This window comes from Poecilia mexicana, unplaced genomic scaffold (assembly GCF_051168715.1).
Source record: "Poecilia mexicana isolate PSO_F unplaced genomic scaffold, ASM5116871v1 scaffold_16, whole genome shotgun sequence".
NCBI classification, from domain to species: domain Eukaryota; kingdom Metazoa; phylum Chordata; class Actinopteri; order Cyprinodontiformes; family Poeciliidae; genus Poecilia; species Poecilia mexicana.
In genome coordinates this window covers 16565664-16584077 of record NW_028263385.1, presented here as the reverse complement: position 1 = coordinate 16584077, position 18414 = coordinate 16565664, and the positions used below count along the sequence as shown (strand labels likewise).

Here is an 18414-nt window from a genome sequence, read left to right as displayed (position 1 = left end):
CCACCATTAGCACATTGAGCAGCGAATACACGAAGTTGATTGACAGCGCTAAGCCCTACCTCCTAGCTCTGATTGGTTGTTTTTGGTGCATTTCTTAAGATGACAATAATAACTCGGAAGGACATGGAGGAGATTGATCTTTTCACAGATTATTTGTCTGACAAAACACTGTCACGACATGGTGACAGTTTTAAATAATAAAAATAATAATTTTAAAAAAATTTGAGAAACCAGCAAAGACTTAAAATTATAGCAACAGAACAAGAACAAGTTTAGCTGGAACATTTTAAAACCTCTACATATCCTGATACCGATAAGGCACATCTGATAAGATAAAGTATAAAAACTAACAGTCTCCCTCAACCTTACGTCTGTCATCAGCACAGTAGCTGAGTTTTACTGGCAGTTATTTGTGTGGACAGGTGGGTCGGTCTCAGCGTGAGTGAGCGTCTTTCTTTGCTCTGCCAGGAGCCAGGATCAGACCAGGTAGGGGACCTGGATGTGTCTTCACACCCACTGAGGATGATCTGAACTGGGAAGAATCCTCCAAAGTGTCCCCCCTCAACAAAGACATGGTAAGAATCCAAAACCCTAAAGCAGCTTCGCACATTCAAATCCCAGAACCTTTTCTTTCTACTAACTGTTTGTATATATGTTGGTCTCCAGTTTGTAATTACCCCTCAGGAGTTAAGACTGTCGAGGCCTCGTGTAACAAAGCTAATTGTGGGTGCTGCATCTCCCTAATTATTAAGGAGATTAGATGTTGAATTGAATCCCAGCATTAATATTTGATGTGCTAAAGCTGTCCATAGGGGGGGTTCCCAGTGTGGGACATAGTCACAGATGGAGAGAGGAAGAATCAGCTCCCTCCGAGGAGGAGAAAACAAACCACTGACCTGCTCAAATCATTAGTCAAAAATTTCTAATCTGGGATTTTTTTTGCATTAGAAAACAAAGTAATGTAAATTTGAAGTATTTCTTACATTAGTCCAGAGGTTCCCAAACTGTGGGGCGCGCCCCCTATGGGGGGCGCCGTGTGATTGCAGGGGGGGCGCGGGAAGCCGTCTGGATGAAAAAAAACAACCAAAAACCTGAACACTGTATGCGCTGGGTTTTTACCTTAGAATGGCCAACTCTCTGTTATTCCTATGTCGATTTGATACAGTAGAGGCTTCCACACTTCCCATATTTGTGTCCTCTGTCACTTTTATCAGCAGTTAAAACTGTTTAATCCGTTGTTAACATGTTGTAACCTGTTTTTCCGAGCCGCCTTTAAATGCAACATGAGCGCTACGACGCTCGCGCTGGGTTTCCACCTGTGAAGGAGACCTGCTGCTGCTGTGCGGAGCTACGTAGGTTTGTGTTAGAATCACGGCAGCAAACCAGCAAAACGCAAAGAACTTTTCACAGTTTTTCCCTCCAAACTAACCGACTGAGTTGAGTAAAGCTGTTGGATGAAGGCAATGTTAGCTAAAAGATGACTAGATAATATCAATACAGAACCTTAAGCTTAACAAGTACCTTGTAGGCTACCGATGTTGGTGTCTATTTTCAGCTACATACATTCATTTTGCCCCCCCCTCCACCCTAGCCCTAACCCCCCCTCACACGCGTCGCTTCAACCAGACAGCCATCTGTAATCCATAGGGGGGGCGCAGAAGAAAAAGTTTGGGAACCACTGCATTAGTCTTAGTTTCCATGGTGCTTTAACAGATATACAAATTGAGATTAATTTCTAATTGCACATGATAAAAGACACCGATTCTGATGTGCAGTGCCTTGGATTAAGTGTTCAGTGACTGTTTCTTGATTTTAACTATTCCACATTTCGTCACATTCTCGCCACCAACAGCTTTGAAGTATTTCATACGGGATTTGGAGTTTTGAACAAACCGCATTCATGTGCTGAAACACGCTTAGCTCACCATTCAAACAAGACAATGACTCTTGACATATAGACAAAACTACAATGCAATGGACCAGTCAAAGTTCAGACTGGTTGCTTTCTGTTGCAAGACTTGAAACTCGATGTTATGTTTGATGCTCAGCCTGACTGACCCTCAGCTTTTTTGCATAGACAAATTCAAATGTGGACAAACACTGAAGGGCCACTCACAGTGCTGTTAGTTCTGTTTCCGTTTGTGTTTTTCATGCACATTTTCACGAATATAAGACATTATTAACATGACGAGTTATGATTCAATTTTGGTTTCAGAGACTAAAAAGCGGATATTAAAAATAAATGACAAACAGGAAGTTTAGCTTTGCACCAATTTGTTACTTATTAAGACATTTTAGGAGCTCTCTTGTAGTTTAAGCTGAACAAAAGAAACATTTTAATAAAACAGAACATTTGAAACATTATATTTGCTGACAGCTATCAAACCCCTGCAGTTGATTTTTTTTTTTTTTTGCTGAGGAGTTATTTTTAAGTAGCAGCACAAACCCGCCATCACTTTGATTCTGTTTGTTTCTTTTTCAGTTCCACCCCCCCATTTTTCATCACTTCCATTGATTTCTTTTTCTGTTTGTTTTTCCATCTGATTACGTCCTCGTCCTCTGATTCGCCAGTGGGCACATTGCTTTCTGCACTTTAATTGGCCATTTAATTAGATCACAGTTTTAGTCCAATTAGACTTGGAGGTGTAGGGGTGAACGAGGATGGAGGAGGAGAGAGGAAAAAGTCCCCAAGCTGGTCTATCTGTCTCCCAGCCCCCCCCGATTCATGTTCTCTTCACTTCTCTTCAGTCTTTTCTTCATTTCTTCATTTTACTGCCTGCACTGCTGTCTCCCCCTCTCCTCCCTCCTGGAGGCGTCTCATTAGTGATATAATGCGATGACACTAAACGCACCACCTCTCTTACTTTCTGAGTGTCTGGCTGAACTGCACAGACAAGGTGAGAAGGACTCTATCTGAGCATTTTTGGTAGAAGTTTCTTAAGAAAGTAGCATTCTTCTACCATTCTTAGACCCAAGCTGGAGACACACATGGTTTTAGCACTAACTAAAACCATGAACTGCATGCTGGACACAACCCTTCTGACTCAGCGCAGTGCCACAGTGTGATATAATAACATCTGATGATGCTAAAGCATGTCAGTCAAATGCAGGAAAACACTCCTCTGTCATTTTAGGTTTTTTTGCACAGAGTTTAAGCTTTGTGGTCCACAGCCCTACTTCTTAACCGGCTTTACCATACGGCAAATAGTCACAAACAACACCCAGGCGTTTGCAAATATTCACGCTTTAACTCTGGTGTTTGTTCTCGAGCGACACAAGGTAATCTTTGTTTAAGTCAAACACAGCATGTCCTTTTCGAACTGGTTGAAGGCAAACACTTCAAAAATGGTCGTCTAATCTGAATGCGCTCAGATTAGTGGCATAAGTTTACAGGCTTTCATCATCAGCGTGAATGACACGGCCACTTCCAGCTAGGGCAATAAATCAATAACAATATATTTCACGATAGACACGTGATCAATATCAATAGACAAAGCAACATTGAATGATTAATTGATTATTGCGACAGGCTTATGGGTACGGTTCAACGTTTTTCAACATACATTTTTTTTAAAAAACATATAAAATAATATAAAATAAAAAAAATAAATAAATTCTGAAGTTGTTTACTTCGTCCTGGATAAAGAACAGTTCAAATAAATCTTTAAAAGTCCCAATTAAATATCACATTTATGCTGATGCAGAGTGTGTGTAAACCTCTGACTGGAGCTTTATGTTTATATGTGTTTTATATGTTAATAATCAGACAGCAGGCAGGCCTGTTGTAACCATAGGCATCACAAACTGACCCCTGTGGCTGTGAGATTGACAGCTGTAGTCCCGCCTAATTGCATTACTTTCCCAGGTGATTGGCTCGCGCCCCGGGGGCTCATTTGTCAGGATGCATTCTGGTAATGATGTAAATTAGCAGATCTATATGTCACTCAGCCCTCTCGCCTCCTGCTGATTGGCCCCGCTGTGCCCCCGGGGCTCGGCCCCCAACCAGTCGAGGGAGCCGGCTCATTGGTCTTCAGGGAACCGGGGAGTCCCCCAGAAATGGGGCTTCGCAGATTGGACATCCCTCTGGACTGATATTATCCTTCCTCCTACCTCTTTAGCTGTCAGTCAAAACCCAGGGCTTGTTTCCTGCAGCGTATATCTTTTTATCTGAAACATACAGACTCATTCTGAAACACACAGAGGGACATGTAGGTGGCCTAGACAGCGGATATAATGGCCCCACGTAGGCTAAGAACATAAACACACTCTGTTATGACTCATAAACTGTAAATCTGTATGTTTTAAACTGTAAAAAAAACTGCGTGTGGGTGTGTGTGGGCTTAGCGTTGTGTAGTTCCCCCCTGTTTTTACCCAGCATGTCAGAGCTGTCTTCTGTCAAAAGCAGACACCTTCACAGTGATGGACAGCCATGAGAAAAAAAAAAAAAAAAAAAAACGCTCTGCACAAACGTACACTCTGGTTTCTTTACCTTCTCGTCTCAATAGCACCTATTGACATGCTGGTTAGGGTCTGTGTGCATGTACAGGCTGCAGCGTGTTTGTGTGCCGCACACCCGTAGTGTTGCTGAAAGGTCTCAGGGAAGCGTCTGGATTCTTTGTTAAAGTCACTTTGGTTATGTGAGGTAGAATATGAATAAAGACTAAATAATGTCAGCATCAGCATGAGTCGATACTCATACAGATGCACATTCACTTGGTCAGGACCTCAGCCACTGATCGATGGTTTACTCTGAGTTATTGTCTTCCTATTAACAAGCCGAGCGCTCCCTGAGGAACTCGTATGAATAGCTAAATGAGACCACTCCAAACCTCTCAACGGGAACTTGTGTTGTTTTTACACCCTCCTTTGTTTGACTGCAGACACTGCATCTCGAAAAGCCTTTTTAGCCAAATTTGGACGCGCGGTGGGTGTTTCCAAAGCACTGCGTTTCTCATGAAACTATAACTGGCTGCATATGGCGGTCATGAATGTCCCACACACGGATTCGGATATTGACTCGTCCCTCTTGTGTCACTTTTCGGCCATATTATGTTTTTTTTTTGTTTTTTTTTTGCTTTTAAGATTATTCATAATCAATTTGCTTTATTCCTGCAGCAGCTGGAGCCTTTCAGGTTCACTTGGAAAATGTAAAGAAGAATCAGAACACAGTGGGTTGCAAAACTATTCAGAACTCTTGAACTTTTCCTCATTTTGTCATGCTACAACCATAAACACCAATGGATCTTATTGGGATTTTAGGAGGTTGACGAACACAAAGTAGAGTGGAAGAATAATAATGATGCAACGTTTTTTTTTTTTTTTTTTTTTTTTTTTTTTTGCAAATAAAAAATTATAAAAGGGCTTTTTGTTTTTTAATTGAGCCCCACTTTATTCCGGTAGCATTGCAAAGATCTTAATTCATATTCAATTTAATTATCTGTAGAGTACCAATTCCCAAAACATGTCATATGTAGTATTCCAAATTATGCTAAAGGTCTGCACATTGGTAGAAAAAACATGCAGTGGCAAGATCACAATCTATGTATGTCAAAAAAACATTCATCATAATATCAGTGAAAATGTCCATGATAGTTATGGAGGAGATGCAGAACTCCACAACTCAGGTGGAAATGCCTGTCAGCAGGAGAGTGTGAAGAAGGAGAAGAAGAAGAAGAAGTTCCCCAATTTTTTCATAAAAAAGCATTTTCTCTGCATTGGTGATAGGAGCATAAATATTAATAAAAACTATACTAAAATAATCAAACTTTGTCTTGACTAAAAGATACCTCCCCTGAATGACATGTTCAACTTCTGTTGAGTTTGGGATAAACACTCTGGAAAAGAGGAAGCCCACCCCTGCACTCTGGGAGGTGCGGTGACTCAAAATGACCTCCCCCCTCCACTCTTTGACCCAGTCTGTTTCTATTAATTGATCACTGTGCTTTTCTTGCAGGTAAATTACATCAATTTTCTTTTGGTTCAGCGTTTGATAAATTAAAGCCCGTTTTTCAGCCTCCCTCACCCCGTTAAGATTCAAAGATGCAATTTTAAAAGAATTCATATTGGGTAAGAAGCTAAAAACAAAATACCAAAAGACAATAAAAAATAATAAAGTGCTACTGTGCATTATTTAAATCAAAGTTGTTTTCTAACTTTGGTCATTATTTTCTTTAGTCTAAAAACTTCTGAATCTGTAAAACCTGATACCTCTTTGTTCCTAATATGATGTCTTGCAGAGAAATAAAATAATCTCAAATTAGGAAAATAACTTTCAATTTTTACACCTCTAAATCCTTTAGTTTGTTCTAAAAAAGTTTTAAAAGATTCTGTAGGGTATCTAGGTTCTCTTATGTTCGTTTATGACACAGATATCTCGCTGGTGTCAGAGACCCAGCTCTCAGCGTCGCTACTGTCCGACACCTCTTTCCTCTCTGCAGCCAGCCTACTGGCCTGTTTACTGCCCTGCACAGCAGCCACCACATTCCTCCTTTTGCTTCACCTCTTTAACGGGGCTGAAGCTTCCAGCTCCATCGCCTCCTCTGCTTCACCTGTCTCTCCTGCCACTCCAGCTCCAAAAACCGACTCTGCACTGTTCTGTCCCTCCACCTGCACCTCTCCTTTCCCTAAATACTCCTCATCGCCCCTCACCTCCTCCTGCTGCTCTCCCTGCACACCATCCCTCTCTACCACTTCACTTTCACCCTCACCACCATTCACACCATCACCACCGTCATTCACCCCATCACCACACAACACCGTGCTTCCATCCTTTCCCACACATACACTCATTTTCACAGCTTCCTCACCATCCACTACTGAACCCTCAACAATACCTTCCGCCCGCTCTTCTGCAGAGGGCCCCGCCGCGGCAGCCTCATCAGATGGATCCTCCACCTGCTCAGCAGCAGCAGGCTGCTGCTTCGCCGCACTCGGTGGGGCCGGCCCAGCCCTGTCGGGACACATTTTTCCAATGTGCCCCTCCTGGCCGCAGCCAAAACATTTCATATTAAAGGACGTTGCAAACAGGATGTAATCAAATTCGTCTACTCTAACACGAAAGCTTAAATTCAGTTCCTCATCTCGCCGATTAAGGATCGTAAACAGCTGTCTCCTATGGGAGACAACATGTTTCAATAACGGTGATTTGCAGCCTGAAGGAACCTTCTTTATGGGTGACACTACCTTCCTGTACCAAAAAATCATCACTGATGAACGGCGGCACGTTCGACAAGGTCACCCTAGTCGCAGGCAGCGTCAAGGTCGAAACCTGCAAAAACACGCCGTCCACCGTGACACCCACCTCGACCAGCCGTTGAGCCTGCTCAACCTTCTCCACAAATAGAACAACAGCTCCGTTCATGCGAGCTGCCAATCTAATGGACCCATGTCCAACCACTTCCCTGACCGCTAAACAAACTTCCTCCACGCTACACGGAGAACCGGCACCCACTTTGACGCCGTTCTTCCGCGTTAGCGTGGAGAAAGCCCCACCACCAGACACCATGGCGTCGTCAGACGCCAGCCAGCCAGGCACGCCTGACGGCCAAACCCGAACCCAAACAAAAACCCCTTAAAATGTGACAAACTAACACAAAATCACAACTAAATAATTAACAAAACCCCCAAGTGAAAAAGCAGTAAGAAAAAACCAAAGATAGAAAATATACAATCGCTCTCTCTTTCGCTCTTCTTCCGCTCTCCACTCACCCTCCTCTCACACGAAGAATAATAATAATAAGAAGAAGAAGGCTATTTCTGAAAGAAAGCCTGACAGAAGCTGTTTTTGGTTTGCTTTAAAATTTGACATGATGATGTTACTGCCATTTTTTACTTTGAGGATGCTGTGTCCATGGTGATGGACACAGCATCCTCAAAGTAAAAAATGGCAGTAACATCATCATGCTGCGAGAAAACTGTTCTTCAACTCAGACATAGTTGTCACAAACAAATAACTCAGGCAAAACTGGAGAAAAACCAGCAGATGACTGCAGAGGAATGGTTAAAATCAAAGCACTTTCATTTGATAAAACGGCTTAGTCAAAGTTCAGACCCAAATTCAATTGAGAATCTGTGTCAAGGCTTGAGAATTGCTGTTCAAAAACGCTCTCCATCCAAGCTTAAGCTATTTTGCAAAGAAGAATGGGTAAACATTGCTGTGTCTTTGAGTGCAAAGTGGCCAGAAATAAGCCCCAAAATACTTGCAGCTGGAACTGCAGCATAATAACAGTCTACAAATAAATGACTCAGGGGGGGCTGAGTCCAAACGCATGGCACACTTTTCAGATTTTTATTTGGAAAAGATTTACCTTGTATCATTTCCCTCCCATTTCATAACAGTGGTCGAAGCTGTGTTAGTCAACATGCTGTAAAATACCTAAGTGGTTGTAGTTTAAAGTGGAAAAAAAATGTGGAAAAATTTGAGGGAGGGAAAAAATTTTCATGGTGCAAGAAAAGTTCAGACTACAAGGAGAAACAAAGTCTTTGCAACATGATTTTAACATCAAATCTAGTGAAGCCCTTTGTAAAATGTCTGCTCTTTCTGCACATGTTTAATATTAGTAATTGAAAGCTGCATGCGTGTATGTGCACACTTCTGTCTGAGCAATCGTTGTTAATTAGAGATGTTTAGAGAAGCTTGTGGTTAATTTTGGTGAAGTGGCCGTAAAAACGCTCTGCCTCTCACGGAAGATCACTTTCCATGACGCGGCACATGTTCCAAGCACTCACGCAGCGACATAATCACACACACACCTTTATGGTGCTGCATCTTCCATTTCTTTTCTACCTAACCCCCTTTTTCACACACAAAGATGTTCCCTGTGTTAGGTCCCTACCACCTCTTGGTGGAGCGTGAGAAAGCAAGAAGCATGACAAGTAATTGCCATGCTGCACGCAGTGTCTACATGAGCGCTGTTTATGAGGTGACCAGAGGGAGGAAGAGTGGGACGAGAAGAAAATAGAGCAGCAACCTGGAGGAGTTTCATCATTTCTTTGACAATTTTCAAAGATTCCTGGTCCGAAAAAGTGTTGAGAGTAGAAAAGGTTGGGGGGAAAGACTTTATGCCTCCTTCTGTTGTGTACAAAATAAACATCTGAGTTTAAAAATAAAAATCTCCAACCAGGTTCTTTCATGGTGGTATTTACATAAAAGCTTCATCCATTCATCCATCCTTCCATATATAAAATGGAGAGCCAGTGATCAGGAGTTTCTTTACTGATTTCTAAATGATCATTTCGATTTGTTTTTTATCACAGTAAAACCCTTTAAAGTCCTTTAATAGATGCAGTAGTTCTGTGTCCATCACAAAGCGGTTCCAGGATTATTTCAGAGGATATGCCACTTACCTCCATCTGGTTTCTAAGGTTGTTCAAAGTCCATCTTAGTTGGTGCCGTTAGTGAAAATGTAAATATTCTTTTCAGTATTTGACCTGTGATTGGGGATCTGAGCCCTTAAAGGGAAAATTGCCAGGTTCCTCTCTCTGATCGATTGATTGGTGCATCTCCAGTGCTAAATCAGATCTGTTTCTAGACACAGTGATGAAAATGTTTCAGAAAAATTCTCTCATTGTAACTAGGAGTTGGTGCCTCGAGCGTTTATGTGTTTAGGGGCAATAATTGATTTCTGTGTTTTGCCCCGCAGGGCTCATCCCCACATCTCCCAACCCAACACACACACACACACACACACACACACACCCACACACACACACACACACACACACACACACACACACGAACACAGCCAGGCTTGCTGCAGTATTAATGAGACATGAATAAGACATGAAGAGAGACCCCCCTCCTACATGCTCACACAGGGTCCCCCCTCCCCAGCTGCTTCCTGTCTGCAGATTACCCAGCTTTCACTGGGTTCTGGTTAAGTGGGGCCAGGAAGAGATTTAACCCCCTCAGCAGGAGGAGACGTCCAGCATACATGTATCAGCGTGTGCGCACACACACTTTACACCATCAGTTATTAGAAATTTTTTTTTTTTTTTGTGCGTCGAGGTATGTTTTAGGAATCTCAAATGGTTTAAAATATATTTTTAAAAATCCTGGTTTTGTAATTTAACAAATATCTTTAATTTGTAAATAATTAAACCTGGAAAATCTGATTTGGGCAAAAGTATTAAAAAAATTAAAAGAACTGCAGTAGTCTAGACACGTAAGTGTGTGCATTCTTAAACTAAATCTCTGCTGAAGCACCTTTACATTTAATTTCAGCGTTCAGTCTTCTTCTATTTAATAAAATATTTGCCCATTCTAGCTTCCTGATGTTCTCCTAATCTGTCAGATTGTGAAGACGTCGTTTGTCCACAGCCCCTGTTCTTGTCATCCTGCAGAGTTTCTATCAGATTAGGTCTAAAGATTAGAAAACTGTAATTTTCTCCTGTGAAGTTGCTCTTTTATTGGTTTAGATGTATCCCTGCATTCACCACAATACTGAAAATATTAACTCCCACCTAAAGGTTTTGGACTGACTGATAGCTGGAATTGTTCATTTAATTTTCATCCGTACTCATGATGCCGCCACCCCCATCTGTCATGGTAGGTGTTGTTTTCAAGATGTGCAGTTTTGTTTTTGTGCCAAACATTTATTTTAAGAATTCTGTCCCAAAATTTCCAGTTTGGTTTTAGCATATTATAGCTTATTCTTCCACAAAGTTTTTTGGAAATTTGAGCCACATGGTTTTGGGAGTTTTCTTTAGAAGAGCCGCCATCAGTTCTTCATTCCTACAGGATGTCCTAAGATGACCCCTTGGTGGGAGACAGAAGAAATCTAGTTAAAGTAACATCACTGTTGGACAAATTCAATTCAAATTCAAAAATACTTTATTGATCCCAAAGGGAAATTAAATAAATGTCTAAACGTAATAATGTCTTCTAGACATGCATGAAGTTGTTGCTCAACTGGAAAGCTCCTTTAGTGACAGACTGCTGCATCCTTGGTGCACAAAGGAGCGCTATCACAGATCCTTCCCAGCTGACCATTAACCATCACTTTACATCCTTTCTGTTATTTGCACATCCTTCCTGATTTTTCTAATTTCTTGTAGATGGTTTATGTGTACAAATATCTTGTATACTTTCTAAAATTATTCTACTAATTTCTTTTAATCTGATTGTGCTATTTTTGGTAACTGTACAATATTATTTATTTGTGTTATGCTGTTAATTTGCCTCTTCTAATTTTGCTTTTTCAGTGGCCAGTTTCCATTTTGTCTTTTCTTCAACTTGGAGAAATGTCCAGATTTAGTGCTTTTTGCCATTCCCTGAGGAATTGTTTATTCTCCTCTCCTGGTTGATACCTTTGTACAGAGATATTATTTTTGATTCTTTCAAATCAAAAGAATCAATATGGTTTTAGCTGAAGGATCTAATTGAGAAAATGTCGGGTATATTCTACCAGGACAGCTGAACATTATTTTAATCTTTTTGGATTTGCTATGATTAACCATAACTTTGAACTCAGGTAGGCCGAGTGGTGAAAATCTGATCAGAAACTGGTTCAATATGTAGTACTAGTGTTAGTTTTAATTTAATTGTTGCCTCACTAACATATTGAATTTTTACAGCAGTGTCAGGAGTGATTTTTAGATCTACTATAGACTCCTCTGTGGCTTTTATTTCATTTGGACTACAGAAAAATGCAAACCAACCCCTTCACCTCCAGGTTTGCTAAATCGATGTATTTCCTCTAAAATGTCTGTCATTTTTACTCTCCGAAGTTTGTCTTATTTAATGCAAGCCATCTCTATAGAGAGCTACTGGTGTTGCTCAGAGCAAGGAGGACAGACAGGAAGCTGTCTCGGCTCATTATGTTGCCCACTCGATAAGTAAGCGTATGTTGCTTTAGGTTGAGTTGTGACCTTCAGTGTGTTTTTGTTGCAGGCCTCAACGACGTCCAGCCCAGAATCAGCTTCCCCCGGCTCGCAGGTTCACGCGGCAGCTGTCAACGGAGATAGAAGCGCCCTCGTCAAACTCATCACAGGTCAGACACACGCTGGCGTTCATCAGTAGCTCCCTCTGCTGCAGTACGCTCTGGCAGTACTAGCACACCTGCTGAGCATGTGTAAAAAGCCTTAAACCTGACAATCAAAGAATGTAAAACAGTCCCAACATTTCATTTGGGTACATGTTAAAATTCAGCACTTGGCCTTATGCAATAACATGTAGCAAAAGGAGCGAGGGGTTTCTTCACACAATCTGTGTAGATCAGCAACCGTTTTAGTCCATTTTCTCCTCATTCTTACAGAATAAAATTTGAGCCACAAATGTAATACATAGAAACATATTGTGAAATTCAAGATGTGACAATCATTTAATTTCTAATTTTAATAAAAATAGACCCTAAACAAGAGAAAAATATACTTTATTAAGTACAACAAGGCGAGTTGAGTTCACATTTCTGAAATAAAGCACACAACCTCATTATTTAAAATCTTATGAAATCAAAAAGAGTAGCTGCAGAAAGTTGCATTTCCTTTTGATTTTATATTTAAATGCATTGCTTATATTTCTGTAATTCTGCATGCTTAGTAAGAGACTCTGTGGGTCCATGGTTTCTTTGTTACTGGATCCCGATACAGGACAGTTGATTTTCTACCTGGAGAACAAATCAAGCATTTTCCGTTTCGTGGTGGAGGTGACCAGATTTTTATTTAAAATGTCAACATTTGAAATGGTTCACACAGTAACATCCACTGTGGCTGGGTTCTGCAGGCCTTTGTGAGAGAAGCCAGTTAAATCTAATTTATTTACATCGCACCAATTCACAACAAATGTCATCTTGAGGCACTTTGCAAAGAAAATCATTTCAATGTAATCACACATGCATTCTGATTGTAGTTAATAATCAGTGCATTAAACACAGTTAATTATTTAAAGTAGTTTTAAAAGTTTCTGTCTCAGGAAATCACATTGCATCAAGTCAGTGACTAGCATCAAACCTCCAGACGGATTCTCAGCCCAAAGCATCACAAATCCTCTACCATACTTAACAGTAACAGTGAGCAGGAGATGTTTCACTGCAGCTTGTTGGCTCAGTTAGTCTCAACTAAATAAAACAGACAGTTCCAGTTGAGTTTAGCAAATGGTATGTTTTTAAATTTGTGTTGGTTTGGGAGAAAAGGGCTCATCCAGCCATGTTTGTCAAAGTCTCAGTTGTATAAAACAGTTAAAATATACATTTTTTAAATTTTCTTGTTTCCTGATTTGTTCTTGTCTTTCCTGTTTTGAAGAACAGAAAAGGAAGATGAGCCTCTTTATCATATTATATACCTGAGAATTAATAACTAAAAGTTTCAAGATTAACCTAAAAAGTGAAATATATAAAGAAAAAAAACATAGCTTATTTACATTCTTTAGACATTTTTAGTGGGTAGACGTGAAGGGAAGCTGGATGTGAAGGAAAACAGACGTTTTTGTGCATTTAAAAACTACTTTGACAAGGAGCAGAAACGAGTAAATTTGTAAAACTTGTTCTTTCAAACGCAGAATAACTAACTCTGACTGTGCGTGTGTAGCGGAGCCCCAGTTGAGGGACCATGAGGACCAGTTTGGCCGCACCCCCTTGATGTACTGTGTGCTGGCCGACCGGCTGGACTGCGCTGAGGTTCTGCTGAAGTCCGGCGCCTCGGTCAACAAGACGGACCACAGCCAGAGGAGCGCTCTGCACCTGGCAGCACAGAAGGTACCGACGCCCACAGACGCACAGTGGAGCTCACTCAAGCATTTACCGTTCTTTATACATTTTGTAAAACATATGGTAAAAAAAGCTGTCCATCAAAATCAAAGTGAAGTTAAATGAGCTCAAGTGGGGAGCTAGTGCCCCCTAGTGGCTGCCACCAAAGCCTGAGGGTTTATGTGGGGTATTATTGATTAATCCGTAATGATTAAGGGCAAACACTGTAGCTGTGAGTTTTTACACTGCACAAAACCTTACAAAGTATTTTCAAACAAGATTCTAGTGCAAATATCTTGAAATAACCTACAAGTAAATTTTCAGCAAGAACCAGGAACTTGTTTTAAGTCAATAATTACTTAATATTGATGAAAAAGTACTAGTATAAGTGAAATAATCTGCCAGTGTAGAAAGATATTTTACTCTTATTATATGGGAAAAATGTCTTGTACCGCTCCATCAATATTCAAGCTCCTATTTCTTGCTGAAATCTCACTTGTTAGTTAGTTTTGTCTTATTTCATGTGCACTAAGATATTTGCACTAGAAACGAGACCAAAAATACTTTTGTGTTTCTGCAGTGTAACTCATGTTTTTATATGTAAAGAGTTATTCCACGTCATGCTTAAGAGACAAACAGGAACATGCTCTTTTGTAACACGGCTACATGTGACAATAATACTAATGTCGCTACTTTTGATGCAGGATCATCATATCGTTAAGAAGAGATGGGAGGTAATAGGTTATTGGGTAGGATCTCAGCGATGGGAAGTGTGTGCGTGTATGTGTGTGTGTGTGTGTGTGTGTGTGTGTGTGTGTGTGTGTGTGTGTGTGTGTGTGTGTGTGTGTGCGTATGTGTTTGAGTTGGGGGATGCAAGTGTTGGGAAGCCCTGTCTCTTTGACATCTGATCAATAAGTGGCTGAGACAGCAAGAGAGACCAGGGATTACTGATCTAATTGGACCGAGAATGGAGAGGACAGGATTACACACACACACACAGCCGCGCGCGCACATCTACCCACACAAACACACACGCTCTCCTCCACAGTCGAGATGCATCCTCACACACAAGATAGATCTGTCAGACTGTGGCTTTGCATCCTCAGAAAGGCAAATATACAAAAGCGCGGCCACACGTGCACACGGCATGGACATGCCGCCGTCGCCTGAGCTCTCCGCTGCGATGCATCACCCAGGGGGCCCGGTAGTTAAAGAGGCCAGGACTGAGGGTGATAATGATGTGGAGGGGGGTGACAGGCAGACGTGGCCGCTGTTTACTGTTTAACAGCTCATCACAAGCACTCAGTGGCGAGGCAGGAGGAAGGGGACGGAGATGGATGACCTGCGGATTGAAGCAGACGCCGCTGAAAAAGCCCTGTGGGTGTGGGAGTGTGTGTGACACCGCTGCCGGTTCATGACTGCCGTTGAGAAGAATGGCTGATTTCTGAAATTCCTATCAGCGCGGTTCACCCCGGTGGTGTGTTTGCAGGGCAACGTGCGTTTCCTGAAGTTGCTCCTGTCCAGGCGTGCCAACTGTCTGCAGAAGGATTTGGAGGGCATGACCCCCCTCCACCTGGCCACACGACACCCGTCTCCCAAAGCCCTCGCCCTGCTGCTCAAACACATCGGGCCTGGAGAGGTGGACACACAGGACAAAAATAAGGTTCTATGATCCAGACACACACACACACGCATGCAAAACTATTCATCCGCCTCCATCTATTTCACATTACGTCCGTAAACTTCAGCACATTTTATCAGGATTCGATGCCCTAGACTAGCGGTTTGCAACCTGTGGTTCCTACAAAACCAAAAAGGAATTGATTATGAATGCAGCAAATTGTCAATTCAGGAGTTTTTCAGCAAGTTCATGTGCAGAATGTGCTCTGAATATCTACAACAGGCTTTTTAAAATAACTATATTCAAACTTGGCTACCTGTCTTTCTTTATTTTTCATATTTATATAGAAAAGGTTCACGTCATTGTACATTTTTTTTTATCTTTGGTAATAAAGGATTAATTTTATTCTGAATATAGAAATACATTCAAGTATATTTTCTTTTAATCTTTCACAATAAAACATTTTATGTAGCACATAAAAATCATTTGTTGTGGCTCTAGGCGAGTTTTATTTTGTAGTAGCGGGGGCGAAAGAGGCTCTCTGAATGGAAAAGGTTGCTGACTCCTCCTGCGCCAGACCGAAACAAATAGAACTAAAGTGGAAAGAAAATAAAAGTTTTACAATCATAATCTGAATAGTGTGGGTTGCATCTGTGTGCAAAGCCCTTTGCTCTCATATTGTCCCCAAATTCAGAGCAAGTAAGTTGAGTCATCCTGTTGAAATGTGATTATGAACCCAGCTGTTCAGCGGATTGTTAGAACAGCATCATGAAGACAAAGAAACACAGCAGACAAGTCAGGAAGAAAGTTATGAGGAAGTTTAAAGAAGAGTTAGATTATGAAACAATAACCCAACATCTCAAAAAGCATTGTTTCATCTGTAATCTGGCGAGAGCACAATGCCAAACCTACCAAGACACCTAACCTAACAACCTGTGCAATGAGAGTCTTAATCAGAGAAGAAGCCAAGATGCCCATGGTAACTCTGGAGGAGCTGCAGAGATCCACAGTTTAGATAGAACAACCTGCAGAAAGATCAACTACCAATCAGTTTCTCTATAAATTTGGCCATTGGGGAAGTGTGGCAAGAGGGAACTCTGTTTTGAAAGAAGGCAATAGCAAGTTCTGTTTTCAGTTTGTCAGAAGAAATGCAGGGGAAACAGCAAACATGTAGAAGAAGGAGCTCTGCTCACATGAAAGTAGATTTAATGGCATACATGCAAAGTGCTGTGTGGAGCTGTAACACTCCCCATCAACCCCAATTGAAACAGAAACAACTTTTTGTTTTTGTGAAGTGCCTCAAGACGGCATTTGTTGCAAATTGGCGCAATATAAATAAACTGAATTGAATTGAACTCAGTTAAGTCTTGAGCAGTCCTGAAAAAAACAAAACAAGACATGAGCCTGAACGCAGGTTATTCTTCCATCAGGACAACCATCCTAAACATCCAGACAAAGCTACAACAGGATAGTTTAGATCAAAGCGTGTTCATGCATTTGAACAGCCCAGTCCAATTAGGAATCTGCGGCAAGACTGAGAAAAAAAGACAAATAGTCATCCAAGTTGACTGAGGTTGAACTGTTAAGCAGGAAAGAATGGGAACAGATTTTAGTCCCTAGATGTTCAAAGCTGGTTAAAAAAATAAAATAAAACTCAAAATTTGCGGCTCCAGATGCAGCAGACCAAAGTGTTGACTCAGTGGGATGAAGAAATCGTAGATGCTTGCAAAACCTTTCAGAATTTTATTTGGGAAAAAAAATTAACTAACTATTTAGAATTTTTCCTCCCCTTCATGCCAACACACTCCTCTGTGTTTGTCCATGACATAAAATCTCAATGACACACTCTGCAATGTGTGGCTGTAGTAGAATGAAATGTAAAAAGTTCAAGCGGTAGGAATCCGTTCTCACTGTAATTTCTCAATTAGAAAGTAGCCGGCCCAGGCGTCTGACCAATAACCTGCGGAGAGATAACTGACCGGCTCAGGATGGTTTCCTTGAAACGCGCTCGCACACAACGGCAAGCGATGCAACAGTCTGCGTCTTTGTTCTGTGTTTTCCTGATAAGACCACAAACACACTGTCCCTCTGTCTGCGGGAGCTGATGTGTATCTGACATCAGTATTTAGTTTTGTAATAATCCAATATGCATCATCGCATCAGATGACAGTGGTTTCAGCAGATCTCAGAATAGCTCAGCAGCCGTCACGGAGTCAGTATCTGGGTTAGGATCTCTGGGCCGCTGCGGGGCCTTCAATACAAGCTTTGTGTTGCACGTTCCTTCATATTTCCTGACCGTGTCATAGTGGAGTAATTTTCTGAACGTAAGTGGAAACCTCAGCCCCACAGCAATCCCTCTGTCTCCTCCGGCCTCATTCATCCATCTCTGTCTATCGCCTTTTTTTTTTTTTTTTTTTTGTTGCCTGTTTACAGCAAACCGCTCTTCACTGGTCAGCATTTTATAACCGACCGGAGCACGTCCGCCTTCTCATCAAGCACGATTCCAACATCGGCATCCCAGACAGCGAGGGCAAGATTCCTCTGCACTGGGCTGCACACAGTCAGGAGGCCAGCGCCACGCAAACTGTCCGCTGCATACTGGTACACACACACACACACACCCCCCCCCACACACACACACACACACACACACGTCTAAATCTGCCATCCTCACTCATCGGTCTGCATGTCTGTGTGTAAAGGAAGCAGCGCCCACCGAGTCCCTGCTGAACTGGCAGGACTACGAGGGTCGGACGCCCTTGCACTTTGCCGTTGCCGACGGAAACGAGGCAGTGGTTGAGGTGTTAACGTCTTACGAGGGTTGCAACGTCACGGCTTACGATAACCTCTTCAGAACGCCGCTGCACTGGGCGGCGCTGCTGGGTGAGTGGAAACACGTGGGCCACACAGGTTCTCCGTCACTCAGAGTGTTTTCCAGATCTGGATAAGTCGTGAAAACAGAATAAGAGTTTGAAAGAATCTAATATTTCTATATGTTTTCCAGGCCTCATTACCGATACTGTTGTCTAAAAATCATCCTTCATTCTCCTTCCTTCTGTGTCACCTGTTTTTCTTCCTTGTGTCCTTCTTGTGTCCTTATTTCCTCCCTCC

The 18414-nt window shown here is 41.7% G+C and overlaps 1 protein-coding gene and 1 pseudogene across 2 annotated transcripts in view; one reads left to right on the top strand and one right to left on the bottom strand.

Moving 5' to 3' along the window:
- Positions 1-18414, top strand: part of invs (inversin) — a 32342-nt gene that overhangs the window by 1119 nt on the left and 12809 nt on the right. The window contains exons 2-7 of one of the 2 annotated variants that reach the window (XM_014996040.2): positions 469-575; positions 11891-11990; positions 13525-13691; positions 15172-15345; positions 17737-17904; positions 18006-18186. In XM_014996040.2, the coding sequence (XP_014851526.2) occupies positions 573-575; positions 11891-11990; positions 13525-13691; positions 15172-15345; positions 17737-17904; positions 18006-18186 (793 nt within the window). In that variant the 5' untranslated portion in view covers positions 469-572. Of the gene's footprint in view, positions 1-422; positions 576-11890; positions 11991-13524; positions 13692-15171; positions 15346-17736; positions 17905-18005; positions 18187-18414 lie in introns of both variants that reach the window. The other variant, XM_014996041.2, reaches the window with a different exon arrangement.
- Positions 5918-6963, bottom strand: LOC148155042 (uncharacterized; annotated as a pseudogene).